This window comes from Chiloscyllium plagiosum, chromosome 8 (genome assembly GCF_004010195.1).
Source record: "Chiloscyllium plagiosum isolate BGI_BamShark_2017 chromosome 8, ASM401019v2, whole genome shotgun sequence".
NCBI lineage: Eukaryota > Metazoa > Chordata > Chondrichthyes > Orectolobiformes > Hemiscylliidae > Chiloscyllium > Chiloscyllium plagiosum.
The window spans coordinates 107,089,673-107,111,336 of NC_057717.1; the positions used below are offsets into that span (position 1 = coordinate 107,089,673).

Sequence of the window (21,664 nt, forward strand, 5' to 3'; positions counted from 1 at the left end):
CACACACACACATACACACACACACATTCACTCACACACATTCACACACACACATTCACACACACACATTCACTCACACACATCCACCCACACACACACATCCACACACACACATTCACCCACACACATTCACTCACATGTTCTGATTACTATTGAGGTGCAAAGTAAATCCTGAATCTGGAATGTTTTAATTCTCTGTCCCAGAATCATGTGAGGGTTCTGTTCTAAACCAGAATTTTCATTTATTTGTTTCTTTAATTAAACCAAAGGCAGGACATGAAGCTGTGCTCTTCTGGTTTGCTGTACAAGGTCAGTATAAGTTTGATTTTTGTTGCCTTAAACTCAGTTTGCGCTCGTAAGAGAACTCTGTACCGGCCAACTCTCAGTCCCGGAGATGAGATTGGTGTGATGCCATAGGGATTCCCTCCTGTGCCAAGAGCCAAGCTATTGGAGTCTGCCAGAATTGCCAATATACAGCTGTTATCACCACCATAAATGCTGCATTCAATCAAGATACAGTTCATGGAAATTAATGTTGTCTTGAGTTCCAGAACCAACACACACAGAGCATGAAATAATGCATACTCTTCCCATAACAACCCTCACTTCAAATCATACAATACTCAACCCATCCAGCCTCTGCTTTCTCTTTAAAGAACTATCCAATTGGTCGCACTCATCTGCTCTTTCCCCTTAGTTTTTCAAGAATTTACCTCATTCACTTTTGAAGTTACTTTAATATCTGCTCCCACTGCCCTATTGGCTAGCACATTCCAGATCAGAATAACTCACTGTGTTAAAAAAAAGGTCTTATCTCCACTTGTTCTTTGGTCTTTAATCTGTGCCCCAGTGTTACCTGCCCACTGGAAATAGATTCCTGCTAATTTCCTTGACCAAAATCTCTCATTACCATCGTGCTCAAAGTCAGGTCAGCCAAGGGTTAAACAGCTTTCTCTCTGTGGTCTTTAGGGCACTGATGTGATCCATCATCTGACAGTTGGAATAGCTCTGTCACTATAAAGCCCATTACTAAAGCATTAGGATCCTGCTACAAACTTATCCCCAAAGGAATTATCATCATGAAGTTACAAATAATTGAGACAACTCATGCCCCCCCCCCCCCCACCTTAGCTGAACAGACAAGTACCAGAAACACCAGCTGGGGATACAGTGGCCATTCTGAACAGTCTTCACCAAGCAGCCAAGATCAGGCACAGCTCTGTAATTCTTGTACAGTTTTTTCTTAGTTTTTATTGTTCACAATTTTATTTGTTTGGTTCTGGTTTGTACATAATGTAATGTTTGTAAATGATTCTCTAAAGCAGTTATGATATGGAGGCTGAAAGATAGTACTGAGGAGAAGAAATGATAATTCCTTTGTATTATAATGTGATATGTATTGCCCTTGGAAACTGTCACCTACGTTCAGCCAGTGCTGTTCCTCAAGTAAGGGACTGGGCAAAAAACTATTTTAAATGTGTCACCATCAAATACTCACTCATCCATTTACTGTGATGGAGGAATGGTTACAAATAAGAGATTGAATCAGACAATACAGATCCGACGAGACTCCTTTACAATCTAAATTATGCTCTGAATGTGAGATATTATTAACAAATCGCAATAGGCAGAGCAATGCAAAAAATACAACCATCTTTTTCCAGTGCAGATATCCCATTAAACTGATTTTCAGCTTCACCTCATCTTGTCCATTCCTCCACTTGTGAACAAAATACTTGCAATTGCCCCCTCACCCATTCCCTCCTCACTCATTCCCCACTCACCCCAGTGTCTACCCTCCTTCATTCACCTCTTTTCCAACACTTGCCTTTGGCCATCACAAGCTTATTATTCCCCCTTGCTCATTCCCATCTTCCTCTTCCCATTCCCATTTCCCTACCCATTTCCCCCATACTCCTTTGCAACCCTCACCCATTCGTAGACTCTGAGCTATTCTAAACCTGGTTGGTCACATTGTTCTTTCTCTGAATCATGTTTTGAGAATTTTAAGAATATTGGAAACTGCAAACAAGAAATGGAACATTTTGTTGCGCCTGTGCAGTAATGTTCTCACACCAATCAAAGCATATACCAGCACATTAGTAAACAAGATGGTGGAGTCTCCAATGTTTCTGAAATGCAGCATCCAATGGGTGTATTAGCTCAGATTGTTCCAGTCAGACAGCCTGTGGTGAGGGTGAGATGTATAACACCCTGTATGAACCCAAACCTGTTTGGCTCTCACTATTTTTTCAAATGGAGAAACAGCTGACTCCAGCAAAACCCCAATTCACTGCGTCAGGTCTGAGCCACTGCACTGGCTCTATGCTCACTGCAATAGCAGTACATTCAGTTCCAGAATTAGTGAAACTTCATGCAATTGTCACAGACTACCTACAAAAGAATCTTCCAAAAAATATTTGGGCAAGATGGGTCATGGGTCAGCAGTGGTCAATGTTGGATGAATTTGAACATTTCTCTATCTGATTTTCAGTCCAAGGTGCCCACAGAATGCAGGATTCTCTAGGATGGTTTCATAAAGGAAACTGAGCACTTTCAACTTTCCATATTCAATAAATGGATCTATTGTACATTGTAGCATTAAATCGTACAGAAACATGTTTGAAAAACTATTAAAAATCACTTGAAATTACTTGTAACATTTGTATATTTGTGTGATAGTGCTCAGGTCCGACTCATACCCAGCTTTATATCTCAGTGTGCCTGAGGCTCAGATCGCTCTCAATCTCTAGCAGTGTTAGAAAGTGTTTCTATCAATAAAATAACACCCCATAAAATGTCCAAGGCCAAGCCCTCCTAATACGTACATTGTGGAATGTGTGATTTACTGATTTTTAGAATCATGCTTATTGAATGCGTAAGGAATTTCAGTCAATGAGAGAACCATGGGAAATGTCAAGGAATAAAAAGCACAAAGGAGGTCCAAAAGGTTTGTTGTAATTATTCTCTTTCATGGACTTACTGGTGACTATTCATCCCATCTCTACCTAGACATTATGGCTTACTGGGGTAGTGCACTGGAAATCAAGACCCTCTATTTCCAGTGTTTTCACAAAAATTAGATTTGATAAAAATAAGCAGAATTCCCCAATTTACCAGCCTTTTAGATCCAGGTTGACAGAAAGCACAAAGCAGATTTCTGTATTTAAATTATTATAATTCTAGTTACAGATAAACAAGTATGAACCTTTGGAACACAACTCTATTAGTTAGAGTTCTAACCCCTAATAAAACTCCCCTTTATGCACATATACATGCTGAAAAAATTGTGTTATAAGTAGAGAGAAAGAGTGGGAAGGCAGTGTTTCATGTCCATATTTTGTTGAGATGATCATTTTGGCTTGTCAGGACTTACTCAAAAAGAATCTGACTTATTGGTTAAAGCAACAATTTGCAGCAGATGATTAGGAGAAATAAATTGGCCTTTTCCCTGCAGAGTGAAAGTCAGCTCCTTCCATTTTGGAAGCCCGGAAGATTCTGCTCCTCGATACTTCATAATCAATCCGTTCAGACATGTTTTTACACACCTCTGGAGTTGGTGGGACTTGACCCCAACCTCCTGACTCAGAGGTAAGAACACGAGTATTGTATCACAGGAGCCCTTTAGGCTGCTGGCTATATCATTCACACCCAGAAGCAGTTCAGGTAATTGGGAACCAATCGCAAATGGTTGTTGGCAAGTGGAAAATCTCTCTGATCGATCCACAGACCAATCAACTACTTGTTGCTGACAAATCATTACAGAGCCTGTAATCTCCCCCACTGTTCAAGCAGCAGTGTAAATAGCAATCACAATGAGAGCCAGGTGACATTTTTAAACAATACAGTAAGCTTTTCAACAGTACTTAGTTTTGAAAACAATCTCCACCTACCTCGACACTGTCCTATCCCCCCTAGTCCAGGAACTCCCCAAATACGCTTGAGACACCATCCATGCCCTTCACCTCCTCCAAGACTTAAGTTTCCCAGCCCCCACCACTTCATCTTCACCATGGACATCCAATCCCTCTACACCTCCATCAAGCATGACCAGGGCCTCCAAGCCCTCCATTTCTTCCTCTCCCGACATCCCCAACAGTATCCTTCCTCCGACACTGGCATTCATTTGGCTGAACTGGTCTTCAACCTCAACAATTTCTCCTTCAAATCCTCCCACTTCCTCCAGACCAAAGAGGTAGCTGGTATGGGCCCCAGCTATGCCTGTCTCTTTGTTGGCTACGTAGAACAGTCCATCTTCTGTAGTTACACCGGCACCACTCCCCACCTCTTCCTCCGCTACATTGATGACTGTATTGGCGCCACCTCGTGCTCCCACAAGGAGGATGAGCAGTTCATCAACTTCACCAACATATTCCACCCCGGCCTTAAGTTCACCTGGACCATCTCTGACACCTCCCTCCCCTTCCTGGACCTCTCCATCTCCATTAGTGACGACCGACTTAACACTGACATTTTTTACAAACCCACCAACTCCCACAGCTACCTGGATTACACCTCTTCCCACCCTACCTCCTGCAAAAATGCCATCCCGTATTCCCAATTCCACCATCTCCACCGTATCTGCTCCCAGGAGGACCAGTTCCACCACAGAACTCACCAGATGGCCTCCTTCTTTAGAGACCACAATTTCCCTTCCCACGTGGTTGAAGATGCCCTCCAATGCATCTCATCCACATCCAGCACCTCCGCCCTCAAACCCCACCCCTCCAACCGTAATAAGGACAGAACCCTTGGTCCTCACCTTCCACCCCCACCAACCTCCGCATAAACCGCATCATCTACTGACATTTTTGCCACCTCCAAATGGACCCCACCACCAGGGATATATTTCCCTCCCCATCCCTTTCCGCTTTCCGCAAAGACCGTTCCCTCCGTGACTACCTGGTCAGGTCCACACCCCCCAACAACCCACCCTCCCATCCTGGCACCTTCCGCTGCCACCGCAGGAATTGCAAAACCTGTGCCCACACTTCCCCCCACCTCCATCCAAGGCCCCAAAGGAGCCTTCCACATCCGTCAAAGTTTTACTTGCATATCCACAAATGTCATTTATTGTATCCGTTGCTCCCAATTCCTTCTCCTTTACACAAGGGAGACTGGACGCCTTCTTGCAGAGCCCTTTAAGGAACATCTCCTGGACACCCGCACCAATCAACCCCACCGCTCCATGGCTGAACATTTCAACTCCCTCTCCCACTCTGCCAAAGACATGCAGGTCGTGGGCCTCCTCCACTGCCACTCCCTCACCACCCGATATCTGGAGGGAAGAACACCTCACCCTCCGCCTCAGAACACTTCAACCCCATGGCATCAATGTGGACTTACCAGTTTCCTCATTTCCCTTCCCCTTCCAGCTCAGCACTATCCTCATGACCTGTCCCACCTATGCGCTCCACCCTCCTCTCCGACCTATCACCTTCATGCTCACCTCCATCCACCTATTGCACTCTCAGCTACCTTCTCCCCAACCCCAACCCCCTCCCATTTATCTCTCCATCCCGGAGGCTCCCTGTCTCATTCCTGATGAAGGGCTTTTGCCCGAAAGGTCGATTTTCCTGCTCCTCAGATGCTGCCTGACCTGCTGTGCTTTTCCAGTACCACCCTAATCTTGACTCTGATCTCTAGCATCGCAGTACCCACTTTTGCCTTTTCCCATTTCAGTCCAGAATCAAACAACACGGACATATAAAAAGGTCTTTACACAGAATAAATACTGCCCCCACTGCCTTGATCCCAAATTACTCCCGTAGCTCTCTGTTTTCCCATACTAACTGCAAATAAATCCCACTAACCTGCTCTCTTCCCATACCCCTGTTTTCATCTTGCAGTTTGCTCCATTCTGTTCAATTTGAGTTGGTAAAAAAGAAGCAGCCCTTCAGAAATCAAAAAAAAGTTTCTTTAAAGCTAACCAGTTATTTAACATTTTCTCTCAGTGATCCGACCGACTTCCCGTGAGTTTAAAGTAAATGTGGAGCATGAACCACTGGGTAGAGAGCTCCTTCAGAAACTCCAAAACCAAAGGATAGTCCCAAACATCTTCCAAACCTTAAACTCTCATCAAGTATACCTTATGTAAGATGTCACTCAGCTGATTTTTAAAATGATTCTTGTCTTTAAGGTATAAGGAACTTGTGACATTATGGAAAATGTGAGAAACTGTACAATTTTTCAGGAAGTCTAAAAAATGTTCAGCATCCACATTTGAGTAAGTCCCATTATAAATATGGACTTCAAATTAAACCAGGAGAACAGAATGTGAAATATGTGCTTGGAATGTTCAGATTACAAATGCAAGACAAGAATTTTATTTCTGGAGACAATTTGCACAGGTTAAATGGATTGGCCAAGGGAAATGTGGGGTTACAGAGATAGGGTAGAGGAGTGGATCTGGGTGGGATGTTCTTTGGAGAGGTGGCATGGAGGGATGGGCTGAATGGCCTACTTCCACACTGTAGGGATTCTACGATTCAGAGTTATGATGGGGGGGTGGTGGTGGGGGGGGGGGGTCAGAGGGGAAAGTTGGAGCTAACATTTGGTTCAATATATGAACATTCCTGAGTTGATGAGCCTGACATGTTGTAACTTAGACAGAAGGCAACTTTAATTAAGAAAGATTTGAATACCATTCTAAAAGGGCAGTGATTAAATGTCATCTTTTTAACTGTCTATTGTTCTCATCCAACTATCTTGTCTGTTAAATGAGGTTTTTATCCAGTCACATAATGACATTTTACTCAGTCATACCACAAATGTCACAAAAGCAGCCAGAGGATGATAAAGAACTGGGGCACTATATGCTCACTTGCTGCTTGGAAGGGTTATGCTATTTACATTGTTAGCCCTTCACACCTTCCCAACCAGTCATAGCAGCTGTTCAGAAATTCACTTCAGATGACCAGCCAACTCTACACTTGGAAAGTTGGGGAAATAGAGCAATTAACTGCACCTCAGTGGTTCCTGCCTTTCAGTAGAGGGGGGATACTAATGTGGTGAGTCCAGTTGAGTTTCTGGTCCATGGTAACCCCAAGAATGTTGATCGTGGGGATTCAGTGATGGTAACACTATTGAATGTCAAGAGTCGATAGATTGTCTCTTATTAAAGATAATACTTGCCTGACATTTGTGTGCCGTGAATATTACTTAAATGTTTTCACATTTGTGACTACTCTGAGATTACTGAGGCTTGATTTCCATGGCACTATCTCTGTGCAGAAATACCTGTGCAATTTTCCACATTGCTGGTTAGATACCAGTTTTGTCGCTATACTGGAACAGCCTGGCTAGGGGTTCAGTTAGTTCTGTAGAGCAAACCTTCAGTACTCTGAAGACACCCATTACCTTTGCAGCATTCAATATCTTCAGCTGTTTCTTGATACAATATAAAGTGAATCAAGTTGGCTGAAGACTGGCCTCTGTGCTGCTGGGGACTGCTGAGACGGATTACCCACTGGCACTTCTGGCTGAGATCATTATGAATGTTTTAACCTTTTGCACTGACGTGCAGGGGCTCCCCATCATTAAGAATGTTTGTGGAGCCTTCTCCAATGAGTTGTTTAATTGTCCACTACCATTCACTGGATGTGGGTTTGACTGGAGAACTTAGATCCAATATGTTGGTTAGATTACTTACAGTGTGGAAACAGGCCCTTCGGCCCAACAAGTCCACATCGACCCACCGAAGCGTAATCCACCCAGACCCATTCCCCTACATTTACCCCTTCACCTAACATTACTGGCAATTTAGCATGGCTAATTCACCTAACCTGCACATCTTTGGATTGTGGGAGGAAACCGGAGCACCCGGAGGAAACCCACGCAGACACGGGGAGAACGTGCAAACTCCACACAGTCAGTCGCCTGAGGCGGGAATTAAACCCGGGTGTTTGGCGCTGTGAGGCAGCAGGGCTATCCACTGGGCCACCGTGCCACCCATGGTTGATTGTGGGATCTCTGATTGTGACATTACAGCACAGGGAGACAATGTTGGTGCCCATGGTGCTCAGCACAACAGCAGCTCAAAGAAATATACACATAATGTCCTGAGATATTAAATCTGTTTCTTTTTCCATGCATGCAGCTTGACTCTGACCTGAATAATTCACATCAGTTTTGTTTTCCTCTCTTGATATTGTCCTGATATCCTCAACCTGCCTAGGACATAAATACAGATTTAGGCTTTCTTCACAATTTATTACTCTAATCAGCATTTACACTGTGTTAGTTTAGTCTGACATCCTGCTCAAAAACTCAGAGTTGAGCAGCGACTGATATTGTTCCCCTAAAATGCAGTTTTCCTTTCAAGTCTACAGCAAACCCCTCTCTTCCTCTCTCTTTCACACACACACTCCCTGATTTTCTCTCTATCTGTTGAACTTTCCTTCATTCTTTCTCTTCCAATCCTTCTCTCGGGCTGCCTGCCACTCCTTGGCTCTACTGAGGAACTCAGTTCCTCTTTATTGATTGTCTGTTTTGCTCTAAACTTTTACCTTAGTCTAATTCTCGGTTTTTGACTATCCATCTTTTTCATTGCTTGTTCTATCTATGTTATTTTCACAATGAGCTTTTGAGATTGCATGGCCTAGTGAAACTATGGGTTACATAATGAACCTAAAATCAGTGCCCTTTGGGCAAGCAATCTTGTGAATCCTGAACCCAGCGAATGAGTCAGGAGGGCACAGTGATTGTCTGAATATGAACCGAATGGAAATTGATCCAGAAAACTCAGTGTTTGATGCCATTCCTGCAACTCAGAGCATTTCTGACAGAGGTAATGGTTACTATGGATGTAATGGAAATTCAGACTGATACTGACTGAAACATACCAGGAATCCAACTCCATGCAGACTGAGCCGATCTCAGAAAAAAGGTAGTTAATTCTGGCTGATTTGTAATGGACTGAGAAAACATAACACTGTTGGAGGGTCAGTGCTGAGGGAGTGCCGCACTGTCAGATAGTCAGTGCTGAGGGAGTGTGCTGCACTGTCAGAGGGTTAGTGCTGAGGGAGTGCCGCACTGTCAGAGAGTCAGTGCTGAGGGAGTGCCGCACTGTCAGAGAGTCAGTGCTGAGGGAATGGGCACTGTCAGAGGGTCAGTGCTGAGGGAGTGCCGCACTGTCAGAGGGTCAGTGCTGAGGGAGTGCTGCACTGTCAGAGGGTCAGTGCTGAGGGAGTGCCGCACTGTCAGAGGGTCAGTGCTGGGGGAGTGCTGCACTGTCAGAGGGTCAGTGCTGGGGGAGTGCTGCACTGTCATAGAGTCAGTGCTGAGGGAGTGCTGCACTGTCAGAGGGTCAGTGCTGAGAGAGTGCTGCATGTCAGAGGGTCAGTACTGAGGGAACGCAACACTTACAGAGAGTCAGCACTGAGGGAACACTGCACTGTCAGAGGGTCAATACTGAAGGAGTGCTATACTGTCAAAGAGTCAGTGCTGACGAGTGCCACATTGTTAGAGAGTTAGTTCTGAGGGAGTGCCGCACTGTTGGAGAGTCAGTGCTGAGGCAGTGCCACACTGTTGGAGGGTCAGTGTGGAGGGAGTGCCTCACTGTTGGAGAGTCAGTGCTGAGGGCGTGCCGCACTGTTGGAGAGTCAATGCTGAGGGAATGCCTCACTGTTGGAGAGTCAGTGCTGAGCGAGTGCCGCGCTTTTGGAGGGCCAGTGTGGAGGGAGTGCCTCACTGTTGGAGAGTCAGTGCTAAGGGAATACTGCACTGTCAGAGGGTCAGTACTGAGTAGGTGCTGCACTCTCAGGTGGTCAGTACAGACATTGTGCCACACTGTCGGGGCATCTGTGCTGAGGGATCACTGCAATTTTGGAGATGTTACCTGATCACCCTTTGTGAGTGATGAGGGGGTTTTCTGAAAGCCCTGTCCTATTAGTGGGATGGGGAGGTGTGACCTTTCCTCTGTGAGTATTTCTCCCACTCTGTTTTCCTTCCAATGGAATAGTTCTCATCCCCAGGATCCAGGATCCTGGTGCCTGTCACAGGAATGCAGTTTGCTTCAGCAATGGAACTGTGTGTGTGGTTTTCGATAACACGAAGGACTGGATGTTTCAGTGAAGTCTCCACTGGAAACTGAAGAAATAACCCTCCTAAGAAGAGCTTCAGAGTGTACAGGATAAAAATAGGCAATCATTTTAAACAAAGATTTATGATTATAAATATGACATCAGCTGTCAGGTCTTGACATTTGCAATAATAGCAACTCATTGCTTGGCTCTCTAATTTTTAAAGACTTTTCCTTTGAATGCCTTTGATGTACATAATTACTATCTGCTTTGATAATGTACAACAGAGCTGTGCAGATTTTATTAAACATTTAGTGTGTCTGTCTCCTCACAGGCAGAGACCTTTACGCAGGTTCTGATGCTGATAATAAACCATGAGCTCCTGCTGTGTATTATGACAGCTCAGTAATTACATCTGTTTATCAGATGTGAACAAGGGTTTAAATAGAGTGGACTTCAAGCAAGGCAAGCACAGGCTGTAACCTCATCCCTGGCATTGGGACTCCTCATTCCTGCTCCTCAATCTCTCTTCTTTAGCTCTCAATTCTCCCCTCACTCCTGCATCCTCAGTATCTCAGGAATAAGAAGGAAAGTCCACGTCATGCTGAGGTTTTGGTTTACTCTGACCCTCTGGCTGGTCATCTCACAGTTTCAACTGGAGGCTGATGCTCGTAAACCTGTTCTTGGACTGAAACTGTGTGGGAGAGAGTTTATCCGGGCTGTCATTTTCACCTGTGGAGGCTCCAGATGGAAAAGGACAGGAATAAAGACAGCAGGTAAGAGCTGCCAGGCAAGCCTGTGACACTTAGACCCGCGATAGCACATAGCACTGAGTGGACATACCAGCAGAGGGTTACCTGCTGGTTACCAGACCCGAGAGGGTTACCTGCTGGTTACCAGATCCTAGTGGGTTACCTGCTGGTTACCATACCCTAGAGGGTTACCTACTGGTTACCAGACCCGAGAGGGTTAACTGCTGGTTACCCGATCCTAGTGAGTTACCTGCTGGTTACCAGACCCCAGAGGATATCTGCTGGTTACCATATCCTAGTGGGTTACCTGCTGGTTACTATACCCTAGAAGGTTACCTGCTGGTTACCAGATCCTAGTGGGTTACCTACTGGTTACCAGACCCGAGAGGGTTAACTGCTGGTTACCTGATCCTAGTGAGTTACCTGCTGGTTACCAGACCCCAGAGGATTATCTGCTGGTTACCAGATCCTAGTGAGTTACCTGCTGGTTACCAGATCCTAGTGGGTTACCTGCTGGTTATCAGATCCTAGTGAGTTACCTGCTGGATACCAGACCCCAGAGGGTTATCTGCTGGTTACCAGATCCTAGTGAGTTACCTGCTGGTTACCAGACCCCAGAGGATTATCTGCTGGTTACCAGATCCTAGTGAGTTACCTGCTGGTTACCAGATCCTAGTGGGTTACCTACTGGTTACCAGACCCGAGAGGGTTAACTGCTGGTTACCCGATCCTAGTGAGTTACCTGCTGGTTACCAGATCCTAGTGGGTTACCTACTGGTTACCAGACCCGAGAGGGTTAACTGCTGGTTACCCGATCCTAGTGAGTTACCTGCTAGTTACCAGACCCCAGAGGATTATCTGCTGGTTACCAGATCCTAGTGAGTTACCTGCTGGTTACCAAATCCTAGTGGGTTACCTGCTGGTTACCATACCCTAGAGGGTTACCTGCTGGTTATCAGATCCTAGTGAGTTACCTGCTGGTTACTATACCCTAGAGGGTTACCTGCTGGTTACCAGATCCTAGTTGGTTACCTACTGGTTACCAGACCCGAGAGGGTTAACTGCTGGTTACCCGATCCTAGTGAGTTACCTGCTGGTTACCAGACCCCAGAGGACTATCTGCTGGTTACCAGATCCTAGTGAGTTACCTGCTGGTTACCAGATCCTAGTGGGTTACCTGCTGGATACCAGACCCGAAAGGGTTACCTGCTGGTTACCAGATCCTAGTGAGTTACCTGCTGGATACCAGACCCCATAGGATTATCTAATGGTTACCAGATCCTAGTGGGTTACCTGCTGGTTACCATACCCTAGAGGGTTACCTGCTGGTTATCAGATCCTAGTGAGTTACCTGCTGGTTACCATACCCCAGAGGATTATCTGCTGGTTATCAGATCCTAGTGGGAAGAATGGAAAGGAGAAGTCAGCAGGATTCCTAAAGGAGCTGTGATCCTCTCACGCTCTGCCTAGCTGCCTGATGCTTATGTTTGTGTGGGCAGAGTGAAATCTCTGCTGACATGAGAGAGAAATCAAATGTCCAGTGCTCCCTGCAGCTGAATCCAGAGCCCAGGTGGTTCTCAGTCTGTGCTGTTCCAATGAAGGGAACCAACTGGCACTGCTGGGGGGCTCAGGGTCTGGATGGGACAGTCAAAGTACATTCTTTTTCATTCATTCACTCATTCATTCACAGGATGAGGGCATCGCTGGTTGGACCAGCACTACTGCCCATCCCTAATTGCCCATAGAGCAGTTAAGCATCAACCTGATTGCTGTGGGTCTGGAGTCACATGTAGGCCAGACCAGGTAAGGATCAAAGTTTCCTTCCCTGAAGGACAAAAATGAAGCAGATGGGTTTTTCCATCAATCAGCAATGGTTTTGTGGTCATCATTAGATTCCTGAATCCAGGAATCCAGGAATTTTTATTGAATTCAAATGTCACAATCTGCCATGGTGGGATTCTATGCAGGTCCCCAGGACATTACCAGGCTCTCTCTATTAACAGTCCAGTGATAAGCCATCACCTCCCCGAAATCAGGCAGCACTGCCTCAGAATTGTCAATGTTCAATTGCACACTCACTCCAGGCCCGACAATTGTCAATTCTGCTGTGTCAGGACTGATAGCTGCAATTGAATTAGGGCTCAAGCCCTCTTCACTGGTCTTTGTGAGTCTGTTATTACAAGTTTCCCACGCTGGGTTTTGTGGGGAGATGAGAGGCTGAGCACTGAAGTCAGTTCATTGCTGTTTTTGAGACCACACATATTTGATATGGGGTCCATGGAGCAGCACTAATGTTTGTAAATAATCCAAAGAGATTCTCAAATGCCACTAGAGGAGAAGAACTGGCTGAACAGAACATCTGAATTAAATTATTGTTCGCTGATCCTGTCTGGAACAAGTACAAATGCCATAGAGTTTTTCTCAAAACTCCGGCATAACGAGCAGTAAATTTAGCTGGAGGCCCCTCTCCAAATCATTAGCCAGTGATAAAGCCTGTAGAGAAGAGTCTGTGTATATGTTGAGAAGGTAAAGTCACCTGTGGTTGAACATTCTATCAGCTCTCACTGTCTGGAATCCTCGATGAATAGCAAGCTCAGCTGAGAGGACGAGTGGTTAGGAATCTGTCACTGAGGGTGCGGTGTAGCAAATACATTCCTGCATCTCCCGCTGTTCTCCATACTGATTAAGTTGAGACAAATATCAGCCACGATCTAGGTAGAAGTGGCTACTGCGGATGCTGGAGATTAGAGTCAAGATTAGAGTGGTGCTGGAAAAGACAGCAAGTCAGGAAGCATCCGAGGTCCTGCTCCTCAGATGCTGCCTGACCTGCTGTGCTTTTCTTAGCTGAAACAGGCTCAATTCGACATGATCTATTGTCAGAGGTCTTCTGGATGTAGTGGAGATAATTTGAGATCCTAAAGACAGAAATTCACTGCAAACCAGTATTTAGTTGATTGGAATGTTTGGACAAGATTTAATGATAAGTTTCTGCTTTGTGGGTTATGGTGTGTTTATCTTCTAGATACCTCTGGGAACTCCGGCTACTTGGAGAAGATGATGAAAGACACCAATTTCAATGGCTGGGCTCTTTCAGAGGATGTCACCATCTCTGAACCAGAGAGTTGGAGAGTGCTGGTGGGACTGGGGGGAGAGAGCCGAAGTCGGAGAAGCATTTCTGATGATGTACTGGAGACTTTGAGGAGCACCGTTAGGAAGGGGAGGGATGTGGTGGTAGGCCTGTCCAGTGCTTGTTGTAAATGGGGTTGCACCAAGAGTGAGATCAGCTCACTCTGTTAGAGTACACCTCGGCATCATCACCAACCTTCTGTTCACCTCGACGTACAACAGGAACCTGAAGACTGGGTCGAAATGTGCAAATAGTTCTCCTGCCAAGATCTTAGCCCTCACAAATCTCGAAAGCACAGCATAAATATCTGTGCATGATACAAGCACAGTGATCAAAATAAAGACCAGCAATTTGCAGGAAGCGGATGTTTTGCGAGACAGACATTTATTGAAATGTTTAATGCTTTGACTCTAGATTAGCTTTTTTTATTAATTTGCCATCAAACATTCATTGTTTTTATTTAAGGTTTCAGTCATAATCTTAATATGTTCACATCGTGTTTGTACAGTCTGCGTTTCATAAAAAAAAGCTACAGCATCACTACAACTCAAGTCTTATTTGTCAGTGTTCAGGTGGGAGTAATTTGTTCAGTTTCCACTGTAATGAAAGAATTATTAACCAGTCTCACTGTTCTGTAGTGCAACAGGATTGACACACTGCCTCACACTGGGGTACAGTCCTGCACACACTGCCTCACACTGGGGTACAGCCCTGCACACACTGACTCTCACTGGGGTACAGTCCTGCACACACTGCCTCACACTGGGGTACAGTCCTGCACACACTGCCTCACACTGGGGTACAGTCCTGCACACACTGCCTCACACTGGGGTACAGTCCTGCACACACTGCCTCACACTGGGGTACAGTCCTGCACACACTGCCTCACACTGGGGTACAGTCCTGCACACACTGCCTCACACTGGGGTACAGTCCTGCACACACTGCCTCACACTGGGGTACAGTCCTGCACACACTGCCTCACACTGGGGTACAGTCCTGCACACACTGCCTCACACTGGGGTACAGTCCTGCACACACTGCCTCACACTGGGGTACAGTCCTGCACACACTGCCTCACACTGGGGTACAGTCCTGCACACACTGCCTCACACTGGGGTACAGTCCTGCACACACTGCCTCACACTGGGGTACAGTCCTGCACACACTGCCTCACACTGGGGTACAGTCCTGCACACACTGCCTCACACTGGGGTACAGTCCTGCACACACTGCCTCACACTGGGGTACAGTCCTGCACACACTGCCTCACACTGGGGTACAGTCCTGCACACACTGCCTCACACTGGGGTACAGTCCTGCACACACTGCCTCACACTGGGGTACAGTCCTGCACACACTGCCTCACACTGGGGTACAGTCCTGCACACACTGCCTCACACTGGGGTACAGTCCTGCACACACTGCCTCACACTGGGGTACAGTCCTGCACACACTGCCTCACACTGGGGTACAGTCCTGCACACACTGCCTCACACTGGGGTACAGTCCTGCACACACTGCCTCACACTGGGGTACAGTCCTGCACACACTGCCTCACACTGGGGTACAGTCCTGCACACACTGCCTCACACTGGGGTACAGTCCTGCACACACTGCCTCACACTGGGGTACAGTCCTGCACACACTGCCTCACACTGGGGTACAGCCCACTGACTCTCACTGGGGGATGGATCCCATAACACTGACTCTCACTGGGGGATGGATCCCATAACAATGACTCTCACTGGGGGATGGACCCCATAACAATGACTCTCACTGGGGGATGGATCCCATAACACTGACTCTCACTGGGGGACGGACCCCATAACACTGACTCTCACTGGGGGATGGGCCCCATAACACACTGACTCTCACTGGGGGATGGATCCCATAACATTGGCTTTCATTGGGGGATGGATCCCATAACATTGACTCTCACTGGGGGATGGATCCCATAACAATGACTCTCACTGGGGTACATTGAACAAGTCGTGGATTAGCGTGTACTGTGAGGTGGTTACTCCACAGGTGAACACTGAAAAGGAAGAAAGGGTATGGGTGAAACCCAGATAGAGTAGAGAATGCTAGATAGTGCAGGAATCCCCTGTAGCTATCTCCCCTCTCCTTTCTAACAGATAGCATGTTATGGATATTGTTGGGGAGGATGTCTATGCAAGGAATGCAGTTGGCAGCCAGCTTCCTGGCACCATGGGTGAGTCTGCTATGTAGGACAGGAGGAAGAAGAATGGCAGAGCTGCAGTGGTAGGGGATTCAATTGGAAGGAGAACAGGTAAGTGTTTCTGTGACCGCAAAAGAGATTCCTGGATGGTATTTTGCCTAAAATGTCACTGAATGCTCACAGGGCCAAGGCAAACAGATGATGGTGCATTTCAGTAACAATGACATAGGTAGAAAAGTGGGACGAGATCCTGAAAGCTGAATTTAGGGAGCTAGGAAGTAAATTAAAGAACAGGACGCAAAAGCTAGTAATCTCTGGATTATTCCCAGTGCCACGTGCAAGTGACTGTCAAAATGAGAAGTTAATCCAGATGAATGCGTAGCTGGAGAGATGGTGCAGGATTTCTGGAACATCAGAACTGTTTTAAAGGTTGTTGGGACCTGTACAAGGTGGACAAGTTGTGTTTGAGACAGAACGGGACTAGTGTCCTTGCAGGTAGGTTTGCTTGTGCTGTTGGGGAGGATTTAAACTAATTTAGTTTGGTTGGTTTGTTGCTTTTCAAAGAGAAGGTTCAGTGGAGGAGCTGATTAGCCAAATTAGAAGAGACAGCAATGATATGTTACTTAAGGCACAAGGGAGTTAGGCCGGGTTGAATGGTATTTAATTTAATGCCAGGTGTCTAGCAAATAAAGAGATTAGTTGAGGGCACAAATTTAAAAATGGGAGTATGATGTCTACACGTTGGGAGAGATCAGCTCCCACAACAGTTTCAGAGAAATAGATGAAGAGCTATGTAGGCAAAGTTTAGGTATTAAAGTAATAGGGTGAGAATAGGGCATTTCAACTTGCCCAACATTAACTGGCATAGTCAGTGTGTGAAAGGTTTATAACGAAGGGAATTCTTAAAAGGCATCTAGCAGAGCTGTTTAAGCCAGTGTGTAGAAGGCCGTACATGAGAGAGGGCAGTCCTGGGCTTGGTTTTAGGTGATGAAGGTGGGAAACTGGGTATCAGTGATGAAGTATTTCACAAACAGCTTTCACAACTCCATTAGACTCAATTGTAACGGACAAGGTCAAGGATGGGCCTGAAATCAAAGTTCTCAACTGGGAGAAAGCTGATTTTAATAAGATCAGATATGGTTTGGCCAAAGGGGAATGGGAGCAGATACTACCAGGTAAAGTTGTCTAAGAACATTCAAATTAGGACATCGGGAGAATAGAAGGCCATCATGCTACAATAAAGGCAAAGGGTGGAATCATCAAATCCAGTCAACTCTGGATATTGAGGGATGCACAGCATTAGGTTAAGGCAAGGCTCAAAGTTACTTAAGTCCCAGAGGAGTACAGAATGTGCAAGGGGGAACTTAAAAAGATTAGGAGAGCTAAAAGGGAATATGAAAGGATATTGGGCAGATAAAATAAAGAAAAATCCTATACTGTTTTACAGGTACCTTAAGAATAAAAGGATAACAAGGGCAAGAGTCAGGACATTAAGAACTACAGTAGTAATTTCCTGTGGACGCAGAGGATGTAGGTTCAATTCTAAATGGATACTTTTTGTAAGTGTTCACTAGTGAGAGGAACAATATGGGAATAGAAATCAGGGAGGGAGGTTTGTGATACAATTAAAGAAATTAGGATATAGAGGAAATTCTCAGTGGTCTGACAGACCTAAAAGTAGATGAACATCCAGGAGCAGATAAAATATATCCCAGGTTGTTGACTGGGACAAGAGAGGAAACAGCAGGGACACTTGTAAAAGTTTCTATTTCCTCTCAGGCCACAGGAGAAGTGCCAGAGAAGTGAAGGACAGTCAATGTGGTACCATAATTCAAGAAGTGAGCAAGGGATTATTGTGATTGCAATGAGGCCAGGCAGGTGGATATCATAGATTGTGAATTCCCTGTTTGGGGCTGACAGATAATAAGCAGGAATGTGAGAGGTTCTGTTCACTCTGAGAGCTGGCTCTGAGGGAGCTGGATCAGTGTCAAGGTCTCTCCATGTGTAAATAAAGGGGGACATGATGATGGGATTACAGCTTCTCTAGAGTTATTTCAGGAATAAACCAGGAAACCAAAGACTAGTCAGTCTAATTTCAGTAGTGGGGAAACTATTGGAAGCAATTCTGAGAGACAGAATTCATTTGCATTTGGAGAACAGAGATTAATCAAGAACAGTCATCATGTTTTTTTAAGGGGAGGCCAAGTCTGACCAACCTGATTAGGTTTTTCAAAGAGGTGACCAGGGCAATGCTTCAGGTATGGTTTACTTGCACTTTAGCAAGGGTTTTGATAAGGTCCCATATGGGAGACGGATAGCAAAGATAAGAGCTCATGGGATCCAAGGAAATTTGTCCAATGGGATCCAAACTCGGCTGAGTGACAGGAAGCAGAGGATGATGGTTGAGGGATATTTTTCCGACTGGAAGTTGTGTCCAGTGAAGTCCCACAAGCAGTTAGTATTGGGGTCCTTGTTGTTTGTGGTTGAGATAAGTGACTTAGACTTGAATGCAGGAGGGTTATCAGTAAGTTTGCATATGATACAAAAATTGGGGGGAGGGTTGGTAAATAGTGAGGAAGATAGCCTTAGACTACATGGGGAGGTAAATGAGCTGGTTAGATGAGCTGATAAGTAGGAAATGGAGTTTGATCCGTATAAATATGAAGAGATGCACTTGGGCAGGACAAATTACACAAGGGAATGCATGATGAACAGTTGGACCATGAGAAGCACCGAGAATCTGAGCAAACCTTGATATGGATATACACACCAGTCCCTTAAGATATCAGGACAGTTAGGTAAAGTGGTTAAAGAAGGGATGCTTGCCTTTATTAGCCAAGGAATAGGGTTGAAGAGCAGGTTATGCTGGAATTGTATAAACTGCTGGTTAGGCCACAGTGAGGGCACTACACGCAGTTCCAGAATCCATATCAGAGGAGTTAAGGGGTTATATATGAGTGGCAAAAACACACATAGACTTTCACTGGGAAACAGTCTCATATACACTGTCTCCCACAAGGGTACAGTCTCACACACACTGACTCTCACTGGGGCACAGTCTCTCACACACTGTCTCTCACAGGGGTACAGTCTCAAACACACTGACTCCCACTGGGGTATAGTCTCACACACACTGTCTCTCACACAGGGGTACAGTCTCACACACTGACTCTCACTGTGGTACAGTCCCCACACACGCTGACTCTCACTGGGGTACAGTCACACACACTGACTCTCACAGGGGTACAGTCTCACACACACTGACTCTCACAGGGATACAGTCTCACACACGCTGACTCTCACTGGGGTACAGTCTCTCACACACTGACCCTCACTGGGGCACTGCTCCCACACACACTGACTCTCACTGGGAAACAGTCTCACACACATTGACTCTCACTGGGATTCAGTTCCACACACACTGATTCTCTCTGGGATACAGACCCCACACACCGACTCTCACTGGGTTACAGTCTCATACACACTGGTTCTCTCTGGGATACAGACCTCACACACCAACTCTCACTGGGATACATTCTCAAAAACACCGACTCTCACTGGGATACAATCCCACACACACTGACACTCACTGGGATACAGTCCGCTACATACTCACTCTCAGTGCGATATAGTCACTCACACACTGACTCTCAGTGGGATTCAGTTCCACACACACTGACTCTCACTGGGATACAGTCTCGTACACACTTACTCTCACTGGGATACAGTCTCACACACACTGACTCTCACTGGGATACAGCTCCCACACATACTCTCTCTCACTGGGGTACATTCCCACACACACGGACTCTCACTGGGGTACAGCTCCCACACACACTGACTCTCACTGGGGTACAGCTCCCACACACACTAACTCTCCGTGGGATACAGTCCTGCATACACTGACTCTCACTGGGATACAGTCACACACACGCTGACTCTCACTGGGGTAAAGTCTCTCACACACTGACTCTCACTGGGGTACAGCTCCCTCATACACTGATTCTCATTGGGATACAGTCGCACGCACACTGTCTCTCGCTGTGGTACAGTCCCACACACGCTGACTCTCACTGAGATACAGTCACACACAATGACTTTCACTGTGGTACAGTCCCCACACACACTGACTCTCACTGGGGTACAGTCTCTCAGACACTGTCTCTCACAGGGGTACAGTCTCACACACTGACTCTCACAGGGGTACAGTCTCACACACACTGACTCTCACTGTGATACAGTCACACACACTGACTCTCACTGTGGTACAGTCCCCACACACACTGACTCTCACTGGGGGACAGTCTCTCACACACTGACTCTCACTGGGGTACAGACTCTCACACACTGACTCTCACTGGGCTACAGTTCCCACACAGACATTGACTCTCACTGGGGCACTACTCCCACACACACTAACTCTCACTGGGGTACAGCTCCCACACAGACAGACTCTCACTGGGGCACTGCTCCCACACACATTGACTCTCACTGGGATACAGTCTCATACACACTGACTCTCACTGGGAAACAGTCTCACACACACTCACTTTCACAGGGATACAGCTCCCACACACACTCTCTCTCACTGGGGTACACTCCCACAGACACTGCCTCCCACTGGGGTACACCTCCAACACACAAGGAATCTCACTGGGGTACAGCTCCCACACACACACTGACTCTCACTGTGTTACAGCTCCCACACACACTAACCTCAGTTGGATACAGTCCCGCATACACTGACTCTCACTGGGATACATCAAACACATTGACTCCCACTGGGGTACAGCTCCCTCATACACTGACTCTCATTGGGATACAGTCGCACGCACACTGTCTCTCACTGTGGTACAGTCCCACACACGCTGACTCTCACTGAGAGACAGTCACACACACTGACTCTCACTGGGTTACAGTCACACACACCAATTCTCACAGGGATACAGTCGCACACACACACTGACTCTCTCTGGGATACAGTCCCACACACACTGACTCTCACTGGGATACAGTTCCACACACACTGTCTCTCACGGGGATACAGCTCCCACACACACTGTCTCTCACTGGGGTACACATCCCACACACATTGACTCTCACTGGGGTATACCCCCACACACACTGACTCTCTCTGGGATACAGTCCCACACACACTGACTCTCACTGGGATACAGTTCCACACACACTAACTCTCACTGGGATACAGTTCTACACACACTAACTCTCACTGGGATACAGTTCTACATACACTGATTCTCACTGGGATACAGCTCCCACACACACTGACTCTCACTGGGGTACACAATCCCACACACACTGACTCTCACTAGGGTACACTTTGACACACACTGACTCTCACTGGGGTACACTCCCACACACACTGACTCTCACTGGGATACAGTCCCATACTCACTGACTCTCACTGGGGTACACAATCCCACACACACTGACTCTCACTAGGGTACACTTTGACACACACTGACTCTCACTGGGAAACAGTCTCACACACATTGACTCTCACTGGGATTCAGTTCCACACACTTTCACTCTCACTGGGATACAGTCTCATACACACTGA

At 46.4% G+C, this 21,664-nt stretch overlaps 2 protein-coding genes across 2 annotated transcripts in view; one reads left to right on the forward strand and one right to left on the reverse strand.

The window, feature by feature from the left end:
* LOC122552394 (cAMP-specific 3',5'-cyclic phosphodiesterase 4B-like) overlaps positions 1-21,664 on the reverse strand; it is a 462,527-nt gene that overhangs the window by 126,677 nt on the left and 314,186 nt on the right. The window lies entirely within an intron of this gene.
* LOC122552329 (relaxin-3-like) lies at positions 10,353-14,447 on the forward strand. The gene is made up of 2 exons (XM_043695084.1): positions 10,353-10,798; positions 13,797-14,447. Exons 1-2 carry the CDS (start codon positions 10,624-10,626, stop codon positions 14,069-14,071), a joined length of 450 nt encoding a protein of 149 aa, XP_043551019.1. The 5' UTR covers positions 10,353-10,623; the 3' UTR covers positions 14,072-14,447.

Coding starts and splice junctions, on each gene's coding strand:
- LOC122552329 (XM_043695084.1), top strand. CDS start 10,624: ATGCTGAGGTTTTGGTTTACTCTGACCCTCTGGCTGGTCATCTCACAG. Junction 10,799..13,796: donor GACAGGAATAAAGACAGCAG/GTAAGAGCTGCC, acceptor TTTATCTTCTAG/ATACCTCTGGGAACTCCGGC.